The sequence below is a fragment of the Dermacentor variabilis genome, chromosome 6, assembly GCF_050947875.1.
Source record: "Dermacentor variabilis isolate Ectoservices chromosome 6, ASM5094787v1, whole genome shotgun sequence".
Classification (NCBI taxonomy): Eukaryota; Metazoa; Arthropoda; class Arachnida; order Ixodida; family Ixodidae; genus Dermacentor; species Dermacentor variabilis.
This window is the reverse complement of record NC_134573.1, coordinates 72,035,482-72,061,552: the sequence shown is the minus strand read 5'-3', so window position 1 is coordinate 72,061,552 and position 26,071 is coordinate 72,035,482. Positions and strand designations below refer to the sequence as shown.

General features: G+C 47.1%; 1 protein-coding gene across 1 annotated transcript in view; it reads left to right on the top strand.

The window, feature by feature from the left end:
* The window catches only part of LOC142584206 (uncharacterized), a 47,451-nt gene that overhangs the window by 12,251 nt on the left and 9,129 nt on the right, over window positions 1–26,071 (top strand). The window contains exons 4-5 of the mRNA XM_075694366.1: window positions 18,935–18,973; window positions 20,309–20,359. Of these exons, the coding sequence (XP_075550481.1) occupies window positions 18,935–18,973; window positions 20,309–20,359 (90 nt within the window). The remainder of the gene's footprint in view (window positions 1–18,934; window positions 18,974–20,308; window positions 20,360–26,071) is intronic.

The following is a 26,071-nucleotide window of genomic DNA, read 5'->3' as shown; positions in this document are numbered from 1 at the left end:
TTCCGCTGCATAAAAAAAAATCCGACTGTTGATGAAATTGCACAAACAGGCCTGGAGTGCCGCCTGATCCCGGTGACCAGAACCGGTAACGCACTCCCTCACCAGAACAGGATTGGCCCCCCTGGTGCAGTACTTGGCCACAACCTCCTATATGAATGTATACAACAATCAAACCCCGGCCCTCAGTCCCCAGCAGCTACGAAGCAGCTGATCACGGCGGCGGTCAGACCGGCAACGCAGCAGAGGGTGTTAAGAATCCCTGGTTTCGGACAGGTCACCATTGGAATCTGAACCTGGCAACGTTTAACGCTAGAACGTTATCTAGTGAGGCGAGTTAATCAACAAGCGTAAGACAACTGACAAAGGAAGTATAATATGGATAGAATTGAACATGCTCTCAGAAACGGAGGAAGCCTAAAAGCAGCAAACAAGAAACTAGGAATAGGCAAGAATCAGATGTATGGGTTAAGAGACAAAGCCGGCAATATCATTACTAATATGGATAAGATAGTTCAAGTGGCTGAGGAGTTCTATAGAGATTTGTGCGGTACTAGTGGCACCCACGACGATAATGGAAGAGAGAATAGCCTAGAGGAATTTGAAATCCCACAAGTAACGCCGGAAGAAGTGAAGAAAGCCTTGGGAGCTATGCAAAGAGGGAAAGCAGCTGGGGAGGATCACGTAACAGCAGATTTGTTGAAGGATGGTGGGCAGATTCTCGTAGAAAAAGTGGCCGCCCTCTATACGCAATTCCTGATGACTTCGAGCGTACCGGAATCTTGGAAGAACGCTAACATAATCCTAATCCATAAGAAAGGGGACGCGAAAGACTTCAAAAATTATAGACCGATCAGCTTACTGTCCATTGCCTACACAGTATTTACTAAGGTAATCGCAAATAGAATCAGGAACACCTTAGACTTCTGTCAACCAACGGACCAGGCAGGATTCCATAAAGGCTACTCAACAATAGACCATATTCACACTATCAATCAAGTGACAGAGAAATGTGCAGAATATAACCAACCCTTATATATAGCTTTCATTGATTACGAGAAAGCGTTTGATTCAGTCGAAACCTCAGCAGTCATGGAGGCATTACGGAATCAGGATGTAGATGAGCCATAAGTAAAAATACTGGAAGATATGTATAGCGGCTCCACAGCCACCGTAGTCCTCCACAAAGAAAGCAACAAAATCCCAATAAAGACAGGTGTCAGACAGGGAGATACGATCTCTCCAATGCTATTCACAGAATGTTTACAGGAGGTGTTCAGAGACCTGGAGTGGGAAGAATTGGGGATAAAAGTTGATGGATAACACCTTAGCAACTTGCGATTCGCTGATGATATTGCCTTGCTTAGTAACTCCGGGGACCAATTGCAATGCATGCTCACTGACCTGGAGAGGCAAAGCAGAAGGGTGGGTCTAAAAATTAATCTGCAGAAAACTAAAGTAATGTTTAACAGTCTCGGAAAAGAACAGCAGTTTACGATAGGTAGTGAGGCACTGGAAGTGGTAAGGGAATACATCTACTTAGGACAGGTACTGACTGCGGATCCGGATCATGAGACTGAAATAATCAGAAGAATAATAATGGGCTGGGGTGTGTTTCGCAGGCATTCTCAGATCATGAACAGCAGGTTGCCATTATCCCTCAAGAGAAAAGTATACAACAGCTGTGTCTTACCAGTACTCACGTACGGGGCATAAACCTGGAGGCTTACGAAAAGGGTTCTACTTAAATTGAGGACGACGCAACGAGAAAATAAGAAAAGAGCAGATTGGTTGAGGGAAAAAACGCGCGTAAATGACATCTTAGTTGAAATCAAGAAAAAGAAATGGGGCATGGGCAGGACATGTAATTATCAGGGAAGATAACCGATGGTCATCAAGGGTTACGAACTGGATTCCAAGGGAAGGGAAGCATAGCACGGGACGGCAGAAAGTGAGGTGGGTGGATGAGATTAAGAAGTTTGCAGGGACAACATGGCCCCAATTAGTACGTGATCGGGGTAGTTGGAAAAGTATGGGAGAGGCCTTTGCCCTGCAGTGGGCGTAATCAGGATGATGATGATTGACGCACCTGTTGGTTATGGAAGCGCTCCGTCGCTTACGGCTTATCCTGCCTTGGCGCCGCTTTCAGCCTATTTACTGCACGCACCAGGCGGGTTTTGGCAAAGTCAGCCACAACCTAGACTCGTGGTGTTTCGTGTGCTTTTGACAAGCGAATAATGGATGCGGAAGTGCGATTCCCACAGAGTTTGTGGGGTACAAGCTCAGTACGCGTTAGCACTTCGAAGGGTGGTAGCCCCCCACCACCGCCCAACAAGACGCAATCAAAATTTCGCCATACATTCTTGTTGAAAACAAGCTGCCAGAGTGAAGTCCTGAAGCAACAAAGAAAATACAACTAGATTTGCGCAAAATACAAATTGGTAGACAATCAGCAAAGGTACTGAAGTCAGCATGCTCAACACGGGTTTGGCCCGTTATATTTTGTAAATAAAGCAAATGACGAAACTTATCTCGCCCACGTTTTGCCCCATGTAAGTGGACTCCCATCCACATTTTTTTTAAATTGTAACCGGAGTTTTTATTTCCCTACTTTTCTTTTGAAAATGTGTTTTTGTAGAAAACTTGTTTATTTAACTATTTATCTCTTCTCTTGAGTTTCATTTAGGAAATAATATTTTGCATAAGTGTTGCAAAGAACGTTCTATGTTTGACACTTTTTTCAAGTGTCTGTATGAAAAAGACAACGCGCCAAGATGCACCAAAGTTCAAGATTTTGTCTGATTTGGGCCATGTTTGAATCTTTTTTTTTACATTTTCTTTTTCATTTGTGGAGAGCATAAAAAGAAGGCATGGAACTAATTTACTGTAAAGCGTATTAAAACGAACAGAAGCGTTTTTCGAGACAATGTATTTAGGTTGCCTTTAATTCGGCCGTGAAATCAGAAAATATTATGGCAAGCAATTTGTTTTTAGCTTGCTTTCTAAACTTTTCGGGAATAAAATTTTCGGTTTCGTGCACTTTTAATATTCTCACATGACAAAAGTAAACGAGACAAAAAATATCAAGCGAACATGCATGTTTGACATCTCAGGAAATCACCCTTCGCTTCGTGCTTACAAGTATTCAAGCTATTAGACTGGGTAGGCTTAGGAGTGAAAGTCAACGGTGAATACCTCAACAACCTACGCTTTGCAGATGACATTGTCCTGTTTAGCAATACTGGAGGTGATATTCAACAATGGTCGACGATCTTAACCCAGAAAGTGCAAGAGTGGGGTTGAAGATTAATATGCAGAAGGCAAAAGTCATATTCAATAGGCTGGCACGGAAGTAATAACTGATGATTGCCAGTCAGCTTCCAATGTCTCGGTAGAACTGTTTGTCTAGGTCTATTACTTTAAGGGAACCCTAATCTTGAAAGGAAATTTACAGAAGAATAACAATGGCTTGGAGTCCATACAGCGTGCATTACCAAATCCTGACTAGGATCCACTTACGAGAACTTAACACTGTCGTCGAAAAGAAAAGTGTACGATCATTGCCTTCTACCGGTGCTAACATACGGGGCAGAAACTTGGATGTTAACAAAGAAGCTAGAGAATAAGTTAAGGACCGTGCACGGAAGGAGGGAACGAAAAATACTCGGAATAACGTTAAGAGACAAGAAGAGAGCGGTATGGATCAGAGAGTAAACGGGGACAACCGATATTTCAGTTCACAATAAAAGAAATATATAAAGCTGGGAAGGCTATGTTATGCGTTGGTTAGATAAGCGGTTGACCATTATGGTAACGGAATGAGTGCCAAGAGAAGGGAAGCACAGTCGAGGGCAGCAGTAAATTATCTACGATTATGAAATTCGAAATTTCCCGGCGGAAGTTGGAATCAGCTAGCGCAAGACAGGAGTAATTGAAGATTGCTGGGAGAGGCTCTCGTCCTGCAGTAAACATACAAACAGGCTGCTGCTGATTATTATTATTATTATTATTATTATTATTATTATTATTATTATTATTATTATTATTATTATTATTATTATTATTATTATTATTATTATTATTATTATTATATTAAAAGAAAATGTATGGCATTTTAGGGGTGGCGTGCAGGAAAACTGTCACCGTATTCCATCAGTGATGCCTAAACAAATATTGCGATACTCTTGTTTTTTTACCATTTTCTAAGGTGAAAGACTTATGAAGCGTGCCGACAGTCTTTAAAGAATTAAAGGTGATAGCAATTATACATGGGCAAGTAATTTGGACTATGATATGCGTGTTGTGTGCCGATGGTTTGAAGCGCACAGGTTAATTCCTGCATTTGTAGAAATTTCTTTGTGTATGTTTTCGAAAGATTAAGAAGCTTATTTTTTACTAACATCGCAAGAAGCTTCGTCAATTTCCTAAATGAATTCTACGTGTCACAATAATGATCTTTTAACACAAAAGAGGCATTTTATGCCCAATGCCTGGGCGAAGTTTGAATACCGCCCGTGAGTTACAGTATTTGCTACATATTTCTTACGCAAATGCACGTTCACGTGGCACATTCGGTTTCGAGTACGCATGCCTCATTCCAGTCATTCCAGATGTGAGGCGCGAGCCCCCGTCCAACCGTGTAAATTGAAACCACGACCTACTGTATAAGGGGCGACCTGCGCGTGCGGCGCTGCGCCAGCGCCGCTGATTTGCTTTTGCTTGTGTGGCTTTTTTTAGTTTTCCAAACCGCCGCCGCGAAAAGTGGCGCTAGTGCTCACCCCCACCTACCCCAACCCCGTGGCCGGCCGCACGCACGGGCAGCAAGCATTTTCAGCGAGAGCACGCAAGGATGCAAATGCAGGCTTGGTGATCTGTTGGTGTCGCTAGATCTTGATTACCAGATTCTATTTCAGTGACACTGTGATTCTCAGCCCCGTGGGCGCCGGCTTTCGCGTTTGCGGCTTCTTCATGCACGAAGGTTTACTTCTGCATACCGTTGTGAAAGTCAAGCGGCCGAGCATCAAGAGGAATTTCGTTTCATGAGTTCCCCGTGACCGATATTAGAAACCAATGGTTGAAACCTGAACAAAAAAAAATTCGCTGGAGCTTAGCTAAGGTTAAGCCTGGATATCTCGAAGCGAAAAGGTTCGGTGATGCTTATGGTTTAATTAGCTTATAGTTATGCTTTATGATTTAGCCTATGATTATGCTTACGGTTTAGCTTATGGTTATGCTTTATGATTCAGACTATGGATATGCTTACGGTTTAACTTATGGATATGCTTACGGTTTCACTTATGGCTATGCTTTAGTAAGCTTATGGTTATGCTATACGTGTGCCTTGTGTAGTGATGCAAATTGCTTATTAATGATATATAGCATAAGTTATGCAGGATTATTAATCTTCTTTATTCATCGTTGTTGGGCACATTGTCTTGCGATTTCTGTACAGCCATAAACACAGCTCTCTGTATCGGTAGTATCACTCTCTTCTCCTTCCATGTTGAATGCGCACACCTGTTCTCCGGCAAGCGGTTATATAGTCGGCCTCCGCGATAAACACGCGCTTGCGGCGAACGTCAAACGACGACGCATAGCGCGCGGCAGTGGCCACCTGCGCCGACTCCGAACACGCTCACGGAGCCAATTCTGACATACGCCGGCTCGCGCGAAGCGCGGTGTCGACTAGCGTAGCGAAGCTTTTCGTTTCAAAAGCCCAACTCCAGAAAAGTGCTTAAAGTGTAGTGGCTATCTGTGTGATGGCACAATAAAGCGCCCTTGGAATTTTTCAAGCTAGACTTTCGTTATCATTTGGTAAAGTGGTGTAAATAAATACGTCAATAACAGCACATTTTTACGATTGTGGCATGCAATGCAATTAAAACCACTCACGTTCTGCCGCGCTCTCAATGGCACGTCACTTCAATGAACGTTCCGAATGCAGTAAAGGAACGCGTAGGCCCTGAAAAGCGGTACGTAGTGCGTTCATTGCGTCCGGCTCGGGGCTATCGAAACCTACGGGAGAATGAAGTGCGGGCGCGCTCAGACCTCGGCTAGCGCGGAAAGTGCGCACCAGACCTTATTGGCACAACAGCACTAACCAACATTTTAGCAGACAATGAGGGGAAAAAATGCTCTAAGGGATTACACTATTTCAATCCTAGCAGCCGCGCGGCCGCGCCTTCAAAGTAGTTTAAAATTTCATTGCACTGCACAACGAAGATACCAAATACCTGGGGCATGTAACGCATGTATCGACGCGCATTTTTCAAGCCGCACCCTGTCAATAACGTGAAATGCCGAGTTTACTGCAGCTCCTCTGCGAATGTTTACCGTCATCGCCGTACTCCTGAAGGCAGGGCCGGGGCGTTTCGGGCGTTGCTGTGAGGGTGAGCACTGGCGGCCTCTACCGGCACGCTTGGTCCCTACTCAATGATCGCGTGGTATTTCTTCGGCCGCGCGCTGCCGTAGGCGACCACGGGATGCGCAGGTCGCCCTTTATACAGTAGGTGGTGATTGAAACGCTGCTGGAATGCTGCAAGTGGACACTACGAGACCGCACGGGACCTCCAGTCCGGCCACTCCACTTCGCGCTTCTTACACGCCTCCGACGACTAGCTCCCGAGACTGCGCGGATCCGAGAGCCATCCATTAGAAACGAGGCTACTGTTGTAATCGCACCGCTGGCGCGAGTTGTTGGGAACTCGGCGCTGACGCCCGTTGTTGCAACTGGGTCGCAAGCCCCAAGGGTAGCGTTGGCCTGGCGGCCTGGGGTACAACTGGAAGCATCCGAAGGTCCCGGCAAAGCATGAGTCGACTGGTAACAACAAAACAACTTGTTTATTCTAACATCGCAAAGAGTTGGCGGTCAGGTTGACCGAAGTAGAGAGACGGGAGTGCACTTTACTCAACAGAAGAAATCGGAGCCCTCCTTTGGCGTCCGGGGGCAGCTGCTTTTATACTCTCGCAGTTGAGGGCAAGAAGGAACCCCTCAATAGACGAGCACGTGACTGTGCCGCTCGGGTACAATGGGATAAGGTGGCTCACACTGTCGTGTCGCCGCCGGTCGGGCACAATGGGGAGGAGAAGGTGGCTCACACTGTCGTGTCGCCGCCGGTCGGGCACAATGGGGAGGAGAAGGTGGCTCACACTGTCGTGTCGCCGCCGGTCGAGCACAATGGGGAGGAGAAGGTGGCTCACACTGTCGTGTCGCCGCCGGTCGGGCACAATGGGGAGGGGAAGGTGGCTCACACTGTCGTGTCGGCGCCTGTCAGACCCCCTCGCTTCACAGATGTTGGGAGCTCCTCTCCCCGGCTGCCGCGCTTCGACAAGCGTGGGCACCAATATGCACATACACTCACACACGCACATGAAGACACGTGGCATCGGAACATGCCTGGACGCGCTTGGCGGGGAGGCGTAGCGGCGGCGCCGAACGGGCCAAAATGTCCGCCGCTTTGAACGAAGCCCCGGCGTCCGCTGCATCCGCGCCGGCTATACCGCGCGTCGTAGGCGAAACGTAACAGACCGTCCCGCCGGGGGAAGGAGATCCCGATGGACAGGGGACTGCATCCGCTGTCCGGAGGGATGTCGCTCGATGATGCTCATAAACGAAGTCGGGCGTCCCTCGACGTTTCTTGAGCGCAGCGCACAGAGAAGGCTTCGTTCTCTCGTTCAGGTTCGCACAGGACACTGCAAAGTGACTTCGGGAGAGTTCACATTTTTGTTCTCGTTCCCGGCAAGCGTTAGAACTACGCTGAAACTCAACCGCTCAGTCAGCAAGCACGGCACAACCCTCACTAAGCCCTGCCAGGCTCTTTCCCCTTCTATACCACTGCCTAGTTCCTTACAGTAGTCTAGCAGCACTTAGAACGCGTCCACAAATTGGAAAATTACACTAGAAAGCATGTCATCACTTTGAAACACTAAACAAAAGCAATATGTTAAAAATCCTGCCTCAGGAAGAAAAACATCAGTAACAAACAATTTTGAGGCTGATTCCTACGTTAGGGGCTTCGACTTAAGCCATCGGCGTTACCGTTGAGACTCCCCTTTTTGTAACGCACCTCAAAGGAATATTGTTGCAAAGCGAGGCTCCAGCGCAGGAGGCGGCCATTTTTGGGAGAGATGGTCTGCAGCCATTGGAGAGGGCAGTGATCCGTCTCAATGATAAACCTCGAGCCGGCTAGATAGCATGACAATTTCTGAACGGCCCACACGAGACATGCACACTCTTTCTCGGTGGCGCTATACGCCTGCTCACGACTGGTCAGCTTACGACTAGCATACAGGACGGGGTGTTCTCCTTCTCCATTTTCCCGTTGGCACAGTACAACGCCCATGCCTCGCTCACTAGCATCGCACTGAACAACGAACCCTTTTGTATAGTCTGGCGATCGTAGCACAGGCTGGCTTGTTAGGGCACTCTTTAGGGCGCTAAAAGCTCTTTCCTTTGTCTCGTCCCAGACGACTGTTTGAGGCTCTGTCTTTCTTAGAGCATCCGTCAGGGGAGCCGCGATATCAGAGTACCTGGGGATGTACCTCTGATAGTAGCCGGCGACACCTAAGAACGACCGAATATCGGTCTTTGTGCGCGGTTGCGGGAAGTCTCGCACAGCGGCCACCTTTATTTCAGAGGGGCGGCGACGACCCTGACCAATCACGTGACCGAGGTAGACAACCTCGGCCTGTGCTAACTGGCACTTGGGACCCTTGATTGTCAAGCCCGCTTCGCGCAGGCGGGTTAGCACTGCCCGCAAGTGTGCCATATGCTCAGACCAGGATGCGGAGAATATCGCTACGTCGTCTAGATACGGTAAAGCGAATTCTTGCTGTCCCCGCAACACTTTATCCATGAGGCTTGAAAAACAGTATGGCGCGTTCTTCAAACCAAAACTCAACACTTTAGGACGGAATGTTCCCATTGGTGAAATGAACGCCGCATACCTACTAGCCTCTTCTGTAAGTGGAACCTGCCAATAACCCCTGACAAGATCTAGGGTGGAAATAAACTGAGCGCTACTAACTTTCTCAAGGCGCTCCTCGATGTTAGGGATCGGATAAATTTGATCCTTAGTGATGGAATTAAGCCGGCGGTAGTCGACGCAAGGACGAGGTTCCTTGCCCGGTACCTCAACTAAAATCAAAGGGGAGGTATAATCACTCTCACCTGCCTCAATAACACCGAGCTGTAGCATTTTCTTTACCTCAGCCTCCATAATATCGTTCTGGCGGGGTGACACCCGATACGCCTTGGATCGTACTGGCTCTGGGGAGGTAAGTTCTATGTCATGAGTAAGGACAGAAGTCCTACCAGGCCTCTCAGAGAACAGACCTTGAAACTCTTGTAAGAGCTGGTGTAGTTCGGTTTTCTGCTCAGGCGACAGCGGTGCTTTACTGATAAGGTCACTAATGACTTGACCGGTGTCTTCCCTGTTCGTCCCTGAGCCTAGTCCCGGAAGCTCGACCGGAAGCTCTTCAGGAACGTTTACCATCATGCACACCAGTGCTTCCCTTTGTTTATAAGGTTTGAGCAGATTACAGTGGTAAACTTGCTGTGCTTTCCGCTTTCCTGGCAGACTTACCACGTAGTTAACGTCCGACAGTTTCTGAACAATTCGTGCTGGGCCCTCCCACTGCACGTCTAGTTTGTTGTTTAGCGATGTGCGCAATATCATGACCTCATCGCCCACCTCAAAACGACGGGCCCTGGCGGTCCGATCATAATAAACCATGGCCCTCTGCTGGGCCTTTGTCATTGCTTCACCTGACAACTCCTGTGCCCTTCTTAAGCGTTCGAGGAGCTTAAGCACGTACTCCACCACGACTGGGTCGTCGCCCCCGCCTTCCCACGATTCTCGAAGCATGCGAAGCGGAGACCGAAGCGAGCGACCGTACACCAGCTCAGCTGGCGAAAACTCCGTAGCTGCATGCGGTGCGGTCCTTAATGCAAACATCACCCCAGGCAGACACAGCTCCCAGTCAGTTCGATGTTCAAAACAGAATGCTCTCAACACGCGCTTCATGACGGAGTGGAGCTTCTCAACGGAATTCGACTGTGGGTGGTACACTGAGCTGTGTAGCAGCTTTACCCCACACCTTTCGAGAAAAGTTGTCGTCAAAGCGCTAGTAAACACTGTGCCCTGATCTGATTGGATTTCCGCAGGAAAACCAACTCGCGCAAATATGGACAGTAGTGCATTGACTATCTCAACTGAGCTGAGTTCTTTAAGCGGCACTGCTTCAGGGAACTTTGTCGCTGGGCAGATCACAGTCAAAATGTGTCTGTACCCCGCGGCTGTTACCGGCAGAGGTCCCACTGTATCAATAACGAGCCGTCTAAAAGGCTCCGTAATGATAGGTACCAACTTCAACGGCGCCCTCGATTTGTCCCCTGGTTTGCCCACCCGCTGACAGGTGTCACATGTCCTCGCGAAATGGTCTGCGTCCCGAAAACACCCTGGCCAATAGTACTCTTGCAAGAGACGGTCCTTAGTTTTCTTAACTCCTAGGTGTCCGGACCACGAACCCCCATGCGACAAGCGCAACAGATCCTGACGATAGCATTGAGGAACGATCAGCTGATCGAACTCCACTCCCCTGCGGTCTAGATACTTCCGGTACAGGACTCCACCACTTTCCACAAAACGCGCATTTTTCCTGGCGATACCTTCCTTGACATTGCAGCGCACGTTTTCTAGGCTGCCATCCTTCTTTTGCTCGGCTATCAAAGCCGACCGGCTGACTTTTAGCAACCTATTAAGTCCGTCTGACGTAGGCGCGATGAGCAAATCTGCAGATAGCTCTTCTAACTTTCCCGCATCGGGATTTTCCTCTCCGGTATCTGGTGCCTTTAACGTTACAGACTCAAGTTTATTCAGTTCGGGCGTGCTCTGAATATCAGCTTGCTGCGCCTCTGACCCTTTCTCATTTTTCGATAACGTCGGCCCCGCAACTACCGCCTTTGCAGCGAGCTCCCGAACCTTCGACCTGGTTAAGGCCTGAACGCTAGCCTCACCAAACAAAAGCCCCTTCTCGCGCAGGAGGTGATCGGACCTGTTCGAAAATAGGTACGGGTACTGGGGGGGGCAGCATAGATGACACTGCGGCCTCCGTTTCAAGTGCTCCGAAAGGTCCTTCAATAAGCACTTTTGCTACCGGCAGACACACGCTATGAGCTTCCACGGCTTGCTTGATCCATGCGCACTCGCCCGTGAACATATGGGGTTCTACGTAAGACGGGTGAACTACATCCATTGTAGCTGCGGAATCGCGAAGCACTCGGCACTCTTTCCCGTTCACGAGGAGGTCTCGCATGTAAGGCTCGAGAAGCTTCATGTTCTCGTCAGTGCTGCATAATGACAAAAACACAACTTTTGTTTTTGTTTCCGGACACTGCGCCGAAAAGTGACCCGGCTTCTGGCACGTATAACACACGCGCGCTTGCCTCATCTCGAACCGCTTTCTGCGTTCGGCTTTGGCTGACGCCGTCTCTTTACGTTTGGTCGGACTGCTTTCACTAGCATCCTCACTACGCGTGTCCCCCTTTAATCTCATGGGCGTGAACCTCGGCCTCTCAAACTTCGAGCCAAATTCACCCTTTTGACCGTCCTTAGCTCCCGAGCCCGACGCGTCACAAACTCCTCGGCTAGCTCAGCGGCTTTAGCCACCGTACAAACGTCTGGCCTATCCAAGACCCAGTACCGCACGTTCTCAGGTAACCGACTATAAAACTGTTCTAGCCCGAAACACTGCAGAACTCTATCGTGGTCGCCAAACGCTTTCTCTTCTTTGAGCCACTCCTGCATGTTTGACATCAGCCTGTACGCAAACTCTGTGTATGACTCACTTCTGCCTTTCTCATTTTCCCGAAACTTCCGACGGAACGCCTCCGCTGACAGCCTGTACTTTTTTAGCAGACTCGATTTCACTTTGTCGAAATCCTCTGCCTCCTCTCTATCCAAGCGAGCGACTACGTCGGCCGCCTCGCCGGGTAACAAAGTGAGCAAGCGCTGTGGCCACGTTTCCCGAGAGAACCCCTGCTTCTCGCACGTTCGCTCAAAGTTAACCAGGAGCAAACCAATGTCCTCTCCAAGCTTAAACGGCCGCATCAGGTCAGTCATTTTGAACAATACGCGTTCTCCTGCACCGTGTGCCTGACTGCCATTACGAGCGCGTTCCATCTCTACCTCAAGACGCTTCATTTCCAAAGCGTGTTGACGGTCGCGCTCTTGTTGCTCTCGCTCTTTCTGTTCTTTACGTTCACGCTCTTCTTTTTCTTTCTGTTCTTTAAGTTCGCGCTCCTGTCTTTTTGCAGTCTCCCTCTCCTCAATGGTCTCAAGGCATTCCGACAGCTCGTCATCCTCAGCTTCTAACTCAAGAATAGCCTTTAGCAGTTCTGTCTGAGACATCCAGACCCAACTCTCTTGCAAGCTCCAGCAATTTCGGTTTGCGCAACGACTTCAAATCCATGGCTGCTCTGAATGCTGCTTTCTCTACTGCTTATTGTTGTCTTGCCGCAAACTAACCCGGCAGCAACGACAACCACAATTACCAGCTCTGTTTCTGACACTAACAAAAGCCTGGCAAAGCTCAGAAGAAGAAAGTCCCGCACTCACCAAACCTCGCAGCCAAGAGTTCAGCGCAGTCGTTCCGCTGCAGGCAACCAGTCATCACACAGGGCTCGTTGCACTGCTCCCGGATCGTCGTTGATCTGCTCAGCATACAGTCAACTGCATATCTTCGCTGCTGGCCTCCGTTGTCGCGATCCTACCGCTGGCAGACAGTTGTTGTAATCGCACCGCTGGCGCGAGTTGTTGGGAACTCGGCGCTGACGCCCGTTGTTGCACCTGGGTCGCAAGCCCCAAGGGTAGCGTTGGCCTGACGGCCTGGGGTACAACTGGAAGCATCCGAAAGTCCCGGCAAAGCATGAGTCGACTGGTAACAACAAAACAACTTGTTTATTCTAACATCGCAAACAGTTGGCGGTCAGGTTGACCGAAGTAGAGAGACGGGAGTGCACTTTACTCAACAGAAGAAATCGGAGCCCTCCTTTGGCGTCCGGGGGCAGCTGCTTTTATACTCTCGCAGTTGAGGGCAAGAAGGAACCCCTCAATAGACGAGCACGTGACTGTGCCGCTCGGGCACAATGGGATAAGGTGGCTCACACTGTCGTGTCGCCGCCGGTCGGGCACAATGGGGAGGAGAAGGTGGCTCACACTGTCGTGTCGCCGCCGGTCGGGCACAATGGGGAGGAGAAGGTGGCTCACACTGTCGTGTCGCCGCCGGTCGGGCACAATGGGGAGGAGAAGGTGGCTCACACTGTCGTGTCGGCGCCTGTCAGACCCCCTCGCTTCACAGATGTTGGGAGCTCCTCTCCCCGGCTGCCGCGCTTCGACAAGCGTGGGCACCAATATGCACATACACTCACACACGCACATGAAGACACGTGGCATCGGAACATGCCTGGACGCGCTTGGCGGGGAGGCGTAGCGGCGACGCCGAACGGGCCAAAATGTCTGCCGCTTTGTTGCAGCCGCGCCGGCTAAACCGCGCGTCGTAGGCGAAACGTAACACTACCCTGTCTCTCCCTTTGGAGATAGCAGGTACACGGCACACTAGCCAGTATGCTCTAAGCACATGCGAACACTCACAAGATGACGTGGGCGCCATTCTGCCTTTCAGAAGTGATTAAAACGTGTGATGGGCCTCGCATATGCGAAACCCGAAAGGGCAAATCGAAAAAAAATATATATATACCATTAGCTGACTTATAAATGTTACGTGTAATTACTAGTTGCGTGCTGTGGAAAGAAAGACATGATTTATTTTTGATCTGATAAACCCGCGCAAAAAAAAAAGAAATGTCGACGGCCTGCGCGGCACACTAAGCCACACTAAGCACCGTCCGAGCGTGGGCTTCCATTTTCGGCACCAGGCACTACAGCGTCTTCGCGGCGAAGTCTCTTCGCGTCGTTTTGACGAGAACGACATCAACTGTCCGCCTTGCGTCGAATGCGTGCTGCTGCTTGTGCCGAGGCTTGTCCTGCTCCCTCCACAGCGGTCTGCTGAGCGTGATGTGTCCTCGTTGCAGCCGCGCGCGTAACTCAAGTATTCGCTTCTTCAGCAGCGGTTCGTAATTTGCGAGGAGGCGCCATAACATGTACGGACGAGTAAACACAGGTATCTAGACAAGATGGCGCTCATTTCACATCCCTTGACCCGTGGCACGGTACGGTACGGATGATTATGGTCATCATCATCATCATCATCATCATCATCAGCCTGGTTACGCCCACTGCAGGGCAAAGGCCTCTCCCATACTTCTCCAACAACCCCGGTCATGTACTAATTGTGGCCATGCCGTCCCTGCAAACTTCTTAATCTCATCCGCCCACCTAACTTTCTGCCGCCCCCTGCTACGCTTCCCTTCCCTTGGGATCCAGTCCGTAACCCTTAATGACCATCGGTTATCTTCCCTCCTCATTACATGTCCTGCCCATGCCCATTTCTTTTTCTTGATTTCAACTAAGATGTCATTAACTCGCGTTTGTTCCCTCACCCAATCTGCTCTTTTCTTATCCCTTAACGTTACACCTATCATTCTTCTTTCCATAGCTCGTTGTGTCGTCCTCAATTTGAGTAGAACACTTTTAGTAAGCCTCCAGGTTTTTGCCCCGTAGGTGAGTACTGGTAAGACACAGCTATTATATACTTTTCTCTTGAGGGATAATGGCATCCTGCTGTTCATGATTTGGGAATGCCTGCCAAACGCACCCCAGCCCATTCTTATTCTTCTGATTATTTCCGTCTCATGATCCGGATCCGCCGTCACTACCTGCCCTAAGTAGATGTATTCCCTTACGACTTCCAGTGCCTCGCTGCCTATTGTAAATTGCTGTTCTCTCCCGAGACTGTTAAGCATTACTTTAGTTTTCTGCAGATTAATTTTTAGACCCACTCTTCTGCTTTGCCTCTCCAGGTGAGTGAGCATGCATTGCAATTGGTCCCCTGAGTTACTAAGCAAGGCAATATGATCAGCGAATCGCAAGTTACTAAGCTATTGTCCATTAACTTTTATCCCCAATTCTTCCCAATCCAGGTCTCTGAACACCTCCTGTAAGCACGCTGTGAATAGCATTGGAGATATCGTATCTCCCTGCCTGACGCCTTTCTTTATTGGGATTTTGTTGCTTGCTTTATGGAGGACTACGGTGGCTGTGGAGCCGCTATAGATATCTTCCAGTATTTTCACATATGGCTCATCTACACCCTGATTCCGTAATGCCTCCATGACTGCTGAGGTTTCGACTGAATCAAACGCTTTCTCGTAATCAATGAAAGCTATATATATGGGTTGGTTATATTCTGCACATTTCTCTATCACTTGATTGATAGTGTGCATATGGTCTATTGTTGAGTAGCCTTTACGGAATCCTGCCTGGTCCTTTGGTTGACAGAAGTCTAAGGTGTTCCTGATTCTATTTGCAATTACCTTAGTAAATACTTTGTAGGCAACGGACAGTAAGCTGATCGTTCTATAATTTTTCAAGTCTTTGGAGTCCCCTTTCTTATGGATTAGGATTATGTTAGCGTTTTTCCAAGATTCTGGTACGCTCGAGGTCATGAGGCATTGCGTATACAGAGTGGCCAGTTTCTCTAGAACAATCTGTCCACCATCCTTCAACAAATGTGCTGTTACCTGATCCTCCCCAGCTGCCTTCCCCCTTTGCATATCTCCTAAGGCTTTCTTTACTTCTTCCGGCGTTACCTTCGGGATTTCGAATTCCTCTAGACTATTTTCTCTTCCATTATCGTCGTGGATGCCAGTGGTACTGTATAAATCTCTATAGAACTCCTCAGCCACTTGAATTATCTCATCCATATTAGTAATGATATTGCCGGCTTTGTCTCTTAACGCATACATCTGATTCTTGCCAATTCCTAGTTTCTTCTGCACTGTTTTTAGGCTTCCTCCGTTCCTGAGAGCATGTTCAAGTCTATCCATATTATACTTCCTTATGTCAGCTGTCTTACGCTTGTTGATTAACTTCGAAAGTTCTGCAAATTCTATTCTAGCTGTAGGGTTAGATGCTTTCATACATTGGCGTTTCTTGATCAATGGCGTTTCTTGATCATGGTAATGATCTTGATTATGGTAATGATGGCTTATTGGCATCCCCTTCGAAACGGGGTGTTGACAAATAGTCACCTAGCCAGCTTGCGTTAACCAGGTCCAGCTACATCTCCGTGTTCCTAAACACTGGCCTCGCTGGTCGGCTGTACCGCAGCCCAGATTTTCGTGATGCTCTGCTCTCGGTGCTGTTGAGCCAGCCTTCGACGAACTCGCATAAAGAAGAAACGAAATACCTAAGCAGTTATCTCTCGCGTAGGCCCGCACGGGTAGCTGGTTGACAGGTGGTGCTACCATACCTGAGCATGCGCAGATAAGTGTTGTGTCTACTTTTGTTTCCTCCACAGTACGCTCTTCAATGGGTAGTCGGCATTTGTGTCGTCTGGTTCTCTTGTATCCATGTCGGCAAGCCGTACTTCGTGACGAAGCCCTACAAAGTAGCTCCACTTTCTGTGCTTCTAGTTACGTTCCCTGGTCTCCTCGATGGACTATGCGATCCACGCTGTTTGTATTTCGTCGATGTGCGGGCCATGTTGTGATTGATTAGCGATAAATATTTCATCTGTGGAAGGTAATTAGAGCCTTTGTAGAAAGCTGATGATTCAATGATTTGTGGCGGTCATGCTGCCTGTATTCGGAATATTTACAGGAGCCTAAACGAACTGTAGAGGACGCCAAGCTCAAATTCAGATAAAAGGAATGAATGGTAATTGTAATTTGTGGCCAACCTTTCATGTTCCTGGATCAATTAGAGGCGTGGTAAATTACGATTGAAACCTCATTTCACTTCTATTTTCATGTGTGGTGAAAAGTTTCTAGTTTGTTTCTCCGGTCACTTCGGAGGACTAGACACTGCGAATTGTTTATATTTAGCGGTCAAAAGGGTGCAGGTAACGTCTAATGTGTTAGTAAAGTTCATAGTGCGTGACTGATTACGGTTTTTGTTATAAATTACGTTTTCAAATTTACCGGAGCGTTATCGTTAAATTTTGTTAGTGGCGCGCAGGTGGGTCCACTGCCCTAGCCTAACTTCAAACGCCAACGTGATAAAATTTATCGAGGTTGGTCGGAGACGTTATTGCAAATTTCCCTGTGAAGTTAATGGTGTGGGGGTTGAATAAAGCCTTTGTAAAAGATTCCTTATTCAAGTAACTGAAATAACCACGCTGTCGTTATCAGCTACGTTCCCCAGAGGCCGAAGCGAACTCTCCGTTACATAAACTTTCTATTTAGAACGAATGGCAAACATCTTAAGTGCAGTGTGTCGCGAAATTACAACATTTGATGCTTAATTAAGAACGTTATAAATGATTACTGAACCTTCTGTTTATTTTCTTATTTTCCCATGCGGGATATGACGTTGGCATGGTGTCCTTTGTCAACCAAACGCGACAACTTTTTTACAGTTTGGTGACGATAAGGGCAGGGAAAGTTCAAAGGGAGGGGACTGATCGGGGCCTTCGCAATAAATTACGCATCCAAGTGCTCTAGAGCACTATTAGTGTGCTTTACGGGAGGCAAGGAATTGGAAGGCTATTGCTGTAGCAGAAGTACATATACCACCGACAGCAAATTTAGCGAAAACAGCTAGAACACTATGCGGCGAATCTCTCTAGGAGGTTAAGTACGCGTGGATCAAATGCAGACTCTTTAAGCATTTTTTTAACCATCAGAAAAGGTTCGTGCGGCTGGCGTCAGCTATGATTCCTAATGTCTCTACATAACTGTGGGTTACATTAAGTTCCTATTTCACGCAAATGGGGATCATGGTAAGCGCAATATGTGACGAAAATCAACGTCTTTCGCCTAATTAGAAACATTGCAAATAATTAGTGATCCCTCGCATTCTCCCTATTTTCATGCACCATACGAAGTTCGTAGTTCGTTTATACGGTGTCCTCATCATACTAATCCCAGCCTTTCCTTTCTGATATTTCTCTCTTTCTCCTCTCTCTCTCATTAAACTAAACAAGAGAACTTGTTTAATGAAGGCGGAAGTAGGGACACGTTATGTAATGTGTAGGCAAAGTTGAAAGTGTGGTGAATAATTACAGCCTTTGCAGCAAATTACGTATGGAGACGTTCCGGAGCGTTATACGTGGTTTTAAGAAGAATGCAGAATTTATTCCGGTGCCCTAGGAGAAATATGAACGCAACCAAGATCAATTTTACGAAAAATTGGAGGGGGGAAGTTGGGGAAGGCACAATATGGCCATTTTTTTGCATTCAAGAATGTGTGGGGATGAATAGCTGCCATGCGAAATTTTCTTGAGTGCTCTAACACGTTTTCTGTGGGCAAGGTTTCAAACGGAACAGTCGCATACGGGCAACGTTATCAAGTATGTGAATTAATTACAAGCATCTGAATCTCTCATTGAAACGACTCGAAAGAAACATCTTCGCTGAAAATTATATTGTGATTGTGAAAGGTCACATATGTTTGCGGTGTTTTTTTTTTTGTTTTTTACCACTTTGGCTAACGTCAGATGAGACACCCTGTATTTATTAATGTAGCCTTGCGGAAAAGGCAACAACTCGGTAACATCGAACGGCTCCAGTTTGGACGATCGCCATCACAATTACTGATGACATTCATTTTCCGGCAAATTCTCCGACTAACGGTAACTTCTTGCAGTTCATGATATATTACAGTACTTTTAGCGTCCGGGTATTTAGACTCGTAAGCATCAAATGCTGCGTATTTTTTTTTTTATTCACGAATTGCAATATTTCAATGAAGGCGGAAAGTCCATGCCGAGTCGAAAAAGTGTACTAATGCCGATTGCCCTGTCCATTTTCTTACAGTATTACAACTGCTTTTTCAAGCAGCAGGCCTTAATAATGGTGAGTATAATTGACTTATATGAATCGATCCGGGAGCTGCGAATCATGCTCCTCTCGAGTTTCCTTTTCCCGGAGACGACTTTAGGTGAAGCAGGGATGAAGAGTGGTATAACAAGAAATGTCGCCCAACACCACAGCTTCGGCATGAGGTCTTGTCTTTAACGGGACAGTAGCTGCTTCTGCTGCCTTGACGAAGACAATTCCCCATGTCAGAGCATTGGTTCCAGCGACATTCTTTGCTTTACCGCTGTTCATCACTTGAAGTATCGACTTACCTGGAAATCTCTTGTTTTGGTTATTTTACGCCATGTGGTCACAAAGATATGCGGTACCACACAAAGAACGCGTGGTTTCGTCGTGGCGAAACCACGTGTTCAAAAGATTGGAGACTCTCGGATATCCTTATTCTTCTCGCTGATCGCGTGAGCTGTTTCTGAAGTCGCAATTGCGACTAATATATTTCTCAGTTCAAAGTACAAATTTCGTTGTATTGAAACTTCGTTATGAGACGACAAAGATCCCCAATGTGAAAAAAAATGTCTACAACAAGAAAAATACGAGTGGCAGAATATTATTTGCCAGAAATAGCGCGCGTAGCGATTTTAAATAGAATATGCATAAAACATTCGTGTTCAAACGTGATCTGAGTTGCGCATGTTTCTTTTTCCTCAGATCAGCTAACTTCGATTAATATACAGCGTTTAATGAAACATAGTTGTCCGACCACTGTAGAGACTGTAGAAACGTGTAGTCGTATCACTTTGTACCGAATCGTACACTAAGCAATCGCAATCGCATAACCGTCAATGCCCGCTAGCATAGCGTCGATGTTTTTTTTTAGCAATCGATGCTTTCGTTGGCATTAAATTATAAGCTTAGCAGAGCCATTAGCATCATTCGTAGACTGCATCTTATTGGACAATATAAGGTTTAAGATTGTGTCCATCGAGGTGTTGTATTTCGCCTAGCAATATAGTTCAATAGATGAAAAAGCAGGACCTGCAGCGTAGTTTCGTAATGGTGCGTTGTTAGAAGGCATTAAAAAAGCGGGATATGGGGATCATATTAGCTTAGAATTAGTCTGAAATTCAAATCGAAACATCACGTACTGGCATATATCTTATATGCCAGTTTCCTGTGCGCAGAACTGCTGACATTTTATCTCTGAGATGCGTCATAAGTTGCAGAGCTCCGTGGTTATGGCTAGACTTGCCGCTAGATGTTGCAGTTAATTTACCTGATTAGTGCAGTGAGCAAAGCAACGCATGTGTAAAACGCATGTATGAGCTGTATTGATTTTCATTCCCTAACTGTTCGTATGCTCTGCCGTTTCAGCACAACGCTAATGCCACAGCTGAAGAACACGTCAAGCTGAAAACATTATGGGTCGGTATACCTTTTGACTTGTACATTCTTTGACGTACCGTCTCAGTGCTCCAGTGCAAGAAATACAATTTCGACCATTATAATTCCCTGTAAAGAATGCTTTTCTTTGTTGCTGAAAGAATTAGTAAGCCTAAGTGAAATAACGCGGTGCCCCAATCGCAGATGAAAGTAGCGATCAATCTGCTGAGCGTTAGCAAAGTCCTCGTGAACATTCGCACGACACTAGTAACAAAGTTTCTTTATTTATATTTTCTTCCGGACGCATTTCCTGCCTTTCCCATATATGTTACTATGAGTTTCTCTTTCCTACATCATTGATTCCTTCCGTGGATTGCAAGCGATGACACGTTTCTTAATGGGGTGTCCGTCATTTACTTACGGTGTAACCCTTCCGCCTCTTCTTGCAGCCTTTAACGTGATGCATAACTCAACTCTCCCATACACATGAGCAGTATATTTGTAACCTCATTTAGAAACACACTACATCTAAATCGTTAGATCTATGCCAGGCCATATATTTCTCTGCAAACTACAAGCAAAGTTTGGGCAGCCACAGCAAGCACACATATGAGAGATTTACTTTGTGCTCCGAATCATGATACTGGTTTTTAGGGTATCAAAAAATTCGGGTTCTCTTTTTAGTTCGGACGTTTCGGGAAAGTATATACACTGAACATGCTTACGAAAAACCACTAGCGCAGGAAGCACGACAGCGCCTCTTGCTCTCTCCTTAACATAAATTGGCTGGCGTTCACGATGTCTAAATTACACTCTACACTATTAAGCATAGCTTGAAGATTTACCTTTTACGCGCTTACATCGGAAACGGCGGTAAAGTTATAAAATATGTTATAAACATAAGGTCAGGCGAATCGGAACTCTTTATATAGAACTTGTTTTTCTCACGAGATTGCCAAACCAAGAGAAAGTAACATAAAACTTTTTTTTTTTTGAGCGTAGCTTCTAATGACCCGGCCTTACGGCGAGCTTCGGCGGCGGCCGTGCCGCAAACGAGCGAACGAGCACAACTGCGAAAAATGAAAGCGCGAACACGTCGCGGCAGATGAAGGACGCGAACCGCGATGAGCGGAGATCAATGAGCGGCCGCTTAGTGACGTGCGCGCGGGCAACTGGCTTCGTGTGGACCCGCCGTATCGCTCCATGCGTACTCGTATCTGGTCTCAGCCAGAGCGCCCGTTTCGTATTATCGTCTGCTCGCGTCATCTCTCGCATGCGCTTCTTTGATTTCCTTGGTTTGGTCTCGTTCGCGCTTCTTTCGCTTGGCATGGGTTGCGATTCGCTTGTAGCCTGATTCTATGTGCTACGCCAATTGCGTAATACTTTCTGGGAGCCAAGTGGCACCAGCGATTACACTGGGACCTTCGACGAGTCATGCATAAAAGCCACGAGCTTCACCCGCATATCAGATTTTCTACGATTGCTGACTCTGCTACATGTGGCTCTCAAATTCTTTGCCTCAATGTACCGCGAAATGCAAACACGTATAGACCTGTACTCAACTTTCGCAATAGCGAGTATCGTAATCCTCGGTGAGTTTTTTTCTAATTATTATCAATAAGTTGTTACAGCCGGAGAAAGGTTCACCAGTACCTAGTTCTTAGTTAAAGGGTTATTTTCGTCCTAGTGATAGTGTACGCTGGACAGACAAAACGGATTGCAAATTGAAATTAATTCAGATGAGATAGTGTCCTGATACAAGTGCAGAATTTCGGCACTCAACTATTTATTGAGTGCTACAGGATCTAATTGCCGTGTATAGATGTTACAAACTTTTTTTCACTACCCGCGTGTATATATAGGTATTACCTATGAATCAAAGTATTCACGTAAACTTCACGACAGACTGAGAAGTTCTCAAATCGGTCGGCCGGCCAGCTGCTCCGAAAGAAATAGCCCCAGAGACTTCGCGTTTCCTTGCCGTCACTGATTTCATATGACCGCTAAGCACAGGCTTGACATTTGATGGCCTTAGCTATCACTACGTATTATAGCTGCCTCTGCTTACTGAGATATCGCCTGGGCCTTTCTGCACACGTTAGACACACATCCCTAACAAACAACAAAACTGCGTCATCACCTGTCACCCGGCCTAAGAACAAAATCCTTGAATGTTTTCTGAAATGCTCCGGACAGTTATCCTGGCCTCTATTTGCGTCCCAACTCTTTTGTTAACAAGGCCGCTCTGAGGCAAACACAGCACTCGAGCCTTTTTGGTCTCTAAGTTTCCAATTGGGCACCATTGTTGCCCATCACTTTCTACTCTTTTATTCTAGGTACAAGGTCCATCGTTATATATATTCCGAATAAAATAACGCCATATGCGTGCCGAATTCCTAGCAAGAAAACCACCTGTATATGCCCTGCACGCTTCAATTTGTTGGATCTTAGATGTTGGAAAAACTGCTGGTAAAAGTATGCGCGAGAGAAGAATAGAAAAATGTTCAAAGTTTAAGGGAGCACAAATGTTCACAGAGTATAGATGCTCAGATGACAGTACATGTGATTATATTTGAGGCTGTGCACTATCACATCGGCTCATATAGTTGGCGTTAACGTTCACATATGTTTCGTGAGCGTCAAATGTTCACGTTCTACAGGTGAGTATACTGTCTTGGGTAGTAAAAGATGTTCTCTGGCATGGGAGAATCAGTGGAGAACCAGATTGTTCTTCAGCAACAAAGCCGCCATTGAACTTTGCTTGGGGGCATCTGTCCCGTGGATCCTGGTTATCGACGAGGCTTGGATGCGGATGGTTGGCCTTCGTCATAGCAGTTCAACATATTGATATGGAAGAGCTTTCTGAAGCTACCTACTTCCAACCAGTAATCCGGGTCGATCTTTTTCCCAACTACGTGGTATGGACCTTTCCAATGAAAAGCAGCGTGTTGTTTATCACTGGGAACAGGATCAATACTTTTTCCGACGTTTATATACTCCTTCTGCATGTCTTGATCTCGCAAGTGGTTGTGATGCACTAGTTTCAACGTTCGTTCGAGACATTGCCTCAGTTTCACGACGTAGGTGTATGCAGTGTCGATCTGGTCACTCAAGTCTAGTTCGTTCCAAAGTTCCTTTAGAACAGTGAGTGGTCCTAGCGCGTGCCTTCCATGCATCAACTCGACAGGCGAGAAGACGAGACTTGCTTGAGGCACCTCTCGGTACGCAAACAGAAGCAGCACAAGGAAATGGTCCCAAACCATACGCTGTTCAGGACACAGCTGGAGCGGCGCTTGTATCCGGGAGTCAGTAAGGCGTTGAACCATCCCGCTGCGCATGAAATGGTATGGCGTAGAACTCACGCATTTGAGTGCGAGGAACCCATTAATTTCGATCATCACCTAGAAGTGAAACAGGATGGTTCGTCCCATACAATCTCCTGCGGAAAGCAAATCCGAGAAAACATTTCCTTTAATGTTTCGGCTATGGAAGTTGCGTCAATGGTAAGTAGAACAGCTTCTGGGTATCTTGTGGAAAAATCCACCTGCATCAGTATATACACGTTTACTGTAGATGAGACAGGAGACAGTGGGCCAGTAATTTCGACGGCCACTCGCTCGGAAGGCGGGTCTATCAGTGGCATGCATTCCAATAGTGCTTTGCCAGGTCTTCCTTTAGGAAAAGTCTGTTGGCAAATTAATTATTGCATATAGTTGGGCTAGTTGGTGTTGATACATTTGCTGCGGCATCGTTACTAACGGGAAGAAGGCTACGAAAAAAAGAGGAGGGAGAGGACCACTTTTTTTGCCGTAATCTTGTTCGCGCTAGTAACTGTGTCACCGCAACTGTTGCCAAACATCGCATGAACGTACGTACTGATGGACTTCTTGCACTCCGGACTAGCAAAACGATGCAAGGACTCGGTCCATTGTATTTTTGATGCCCTGGCGTCCTCACATTAAGTTTTCATATGCCAGAGATAGGCGAGGGCTCGCAGACATTTCGGTACCATGGCTTGCTGCACCGATTTACCCGGACAAAGCTGATAAGTCCTACACAAGACGCCTTCGTAGTAAAACAATGTCTGAGTTGTGTTTTCCCCTTGACACCGTCTTCCCAACTTTTCGTCCACACCCATGTAGATATTCGTCTTTTTCATGTTCAGCGCCAAAAGCAGCTTTTGACATTTATAATCAATTGAGACCTACTTTCGGGTATCCCCTTGCGGTCTTGGCCCTGACAACAGACGAAGCCGCCCAATGCGGGTTAATCTCGTCAACGGGTTCATTCCCGGCTTGAGATGTCGAAAGGCCTGATGGGGTCTTCCACTTGCAGTCTGGATTCGTTGCTCGATGAGAACCAGGGTCAATTTCAATGATAACGTCGTACAAAGGATTTCCAAGCACTTAGCTATGGTGGTGCCTAAACATATGACGTATGACTTTCCACTTGAGCTTCTGGGACCTCGATACTCCGGTCATATGCCAGTAGCATTATTGTTGTTGAACCCGTTAAAGCAGCACCGTGTATGAGAGCACATCACACCAAACTGGTGTTGCTGCCAGTGTCCCACATTACGTAAACCACCTGGCCGTACAGTTCACCACCCTGCAGTGGCATGTCGTGGGTTTGCAACAAGTCCGTCGCATCCCTCTGTTCGTTAGAATGTAGAATGCATGAGGATTCTTGTTTTACAGCTTTGTTTTCTGGCGTCATACAACAGGCTGCAGTAGAACTTGCGGTGCTTTTCTTCCGGTAGTCCCGCGACTCATGTCCCAGCCGTTGACAATAGTCGCAGTAAGGCTTCTTCAAGTTTGCCTGAGAGTCAGAAGGCTTGTGTCCCTGCTTGTTGCAGAGGAAGCACTTGACTTGGTTTTTTCTGCACTTGCTTCGTCCTCTTTCGTGTAATGGTCTTCTGTATTCTCCTCGAATGTGAGCAAATTGTTTTGCCACTGTGCTTCCAAGAAATGGTCGGTGGTTTCTGGGATCCTCTCTAGTGTTCTGCAATTTCATTCGCCCAGAAACAGCGTTAATCGGGTATGGCAGTTATTCATGAACTCCTCTGCAAAAGCTAAGTCGCGGACCACATGAAAAGTCTTTTCTCCATTGGAGAGTTCAACTCACGGGTCCCAAGAGCTAAATAGTCTGGCAGCGTGCTGCTTGCCAGTATCTCCATCTTGGGGCTTGCTGTGGCGAAACTTTTCGCAGTAGCCATCTGCCGTAAACCTGAGACATTGTAGTGACGCTAGTTTGGTCTTGTCATAGCCGAGGGAGTCCTCCGGAGACAATTGACCAAACACTTTCAACGCTTCACCATCGAGACATAGGCTGAGAGCTGTATCCCATTTCTCTTTTGGCCAACCGCATGCGTTGGCTACTCGTTCAAACCGCTTCAGATGCGTGTCCAAGTCATCGCGGATTTCGCTTAAAACAGGAATCATGTTGTGCGGGTTTACGGAAACCGAGGATTCTGCCTGCTTGCTTGCAAGCTTCTGAGACATGTTTACGTGACTCTCTGCTCCACTGATCTCCGCTAGCCTTATGCGCAACCGTAGAATCTTTTCACCGCACTCGAGACAATCCTTGGTCGCCTCACGTTCTGCCACACGTTCCTCAAGCGCCCTTCCCTGTTCCTTATCGATCCACTCTTTCAGTTATGGACCGACAAGACCCATGCGTTCAGCTAGCGTGCGAAGCTCCTGGGTACTCATCTCGTATCTGCTTCAAGCACACTGTGTCGCAACCAGCTTCGTC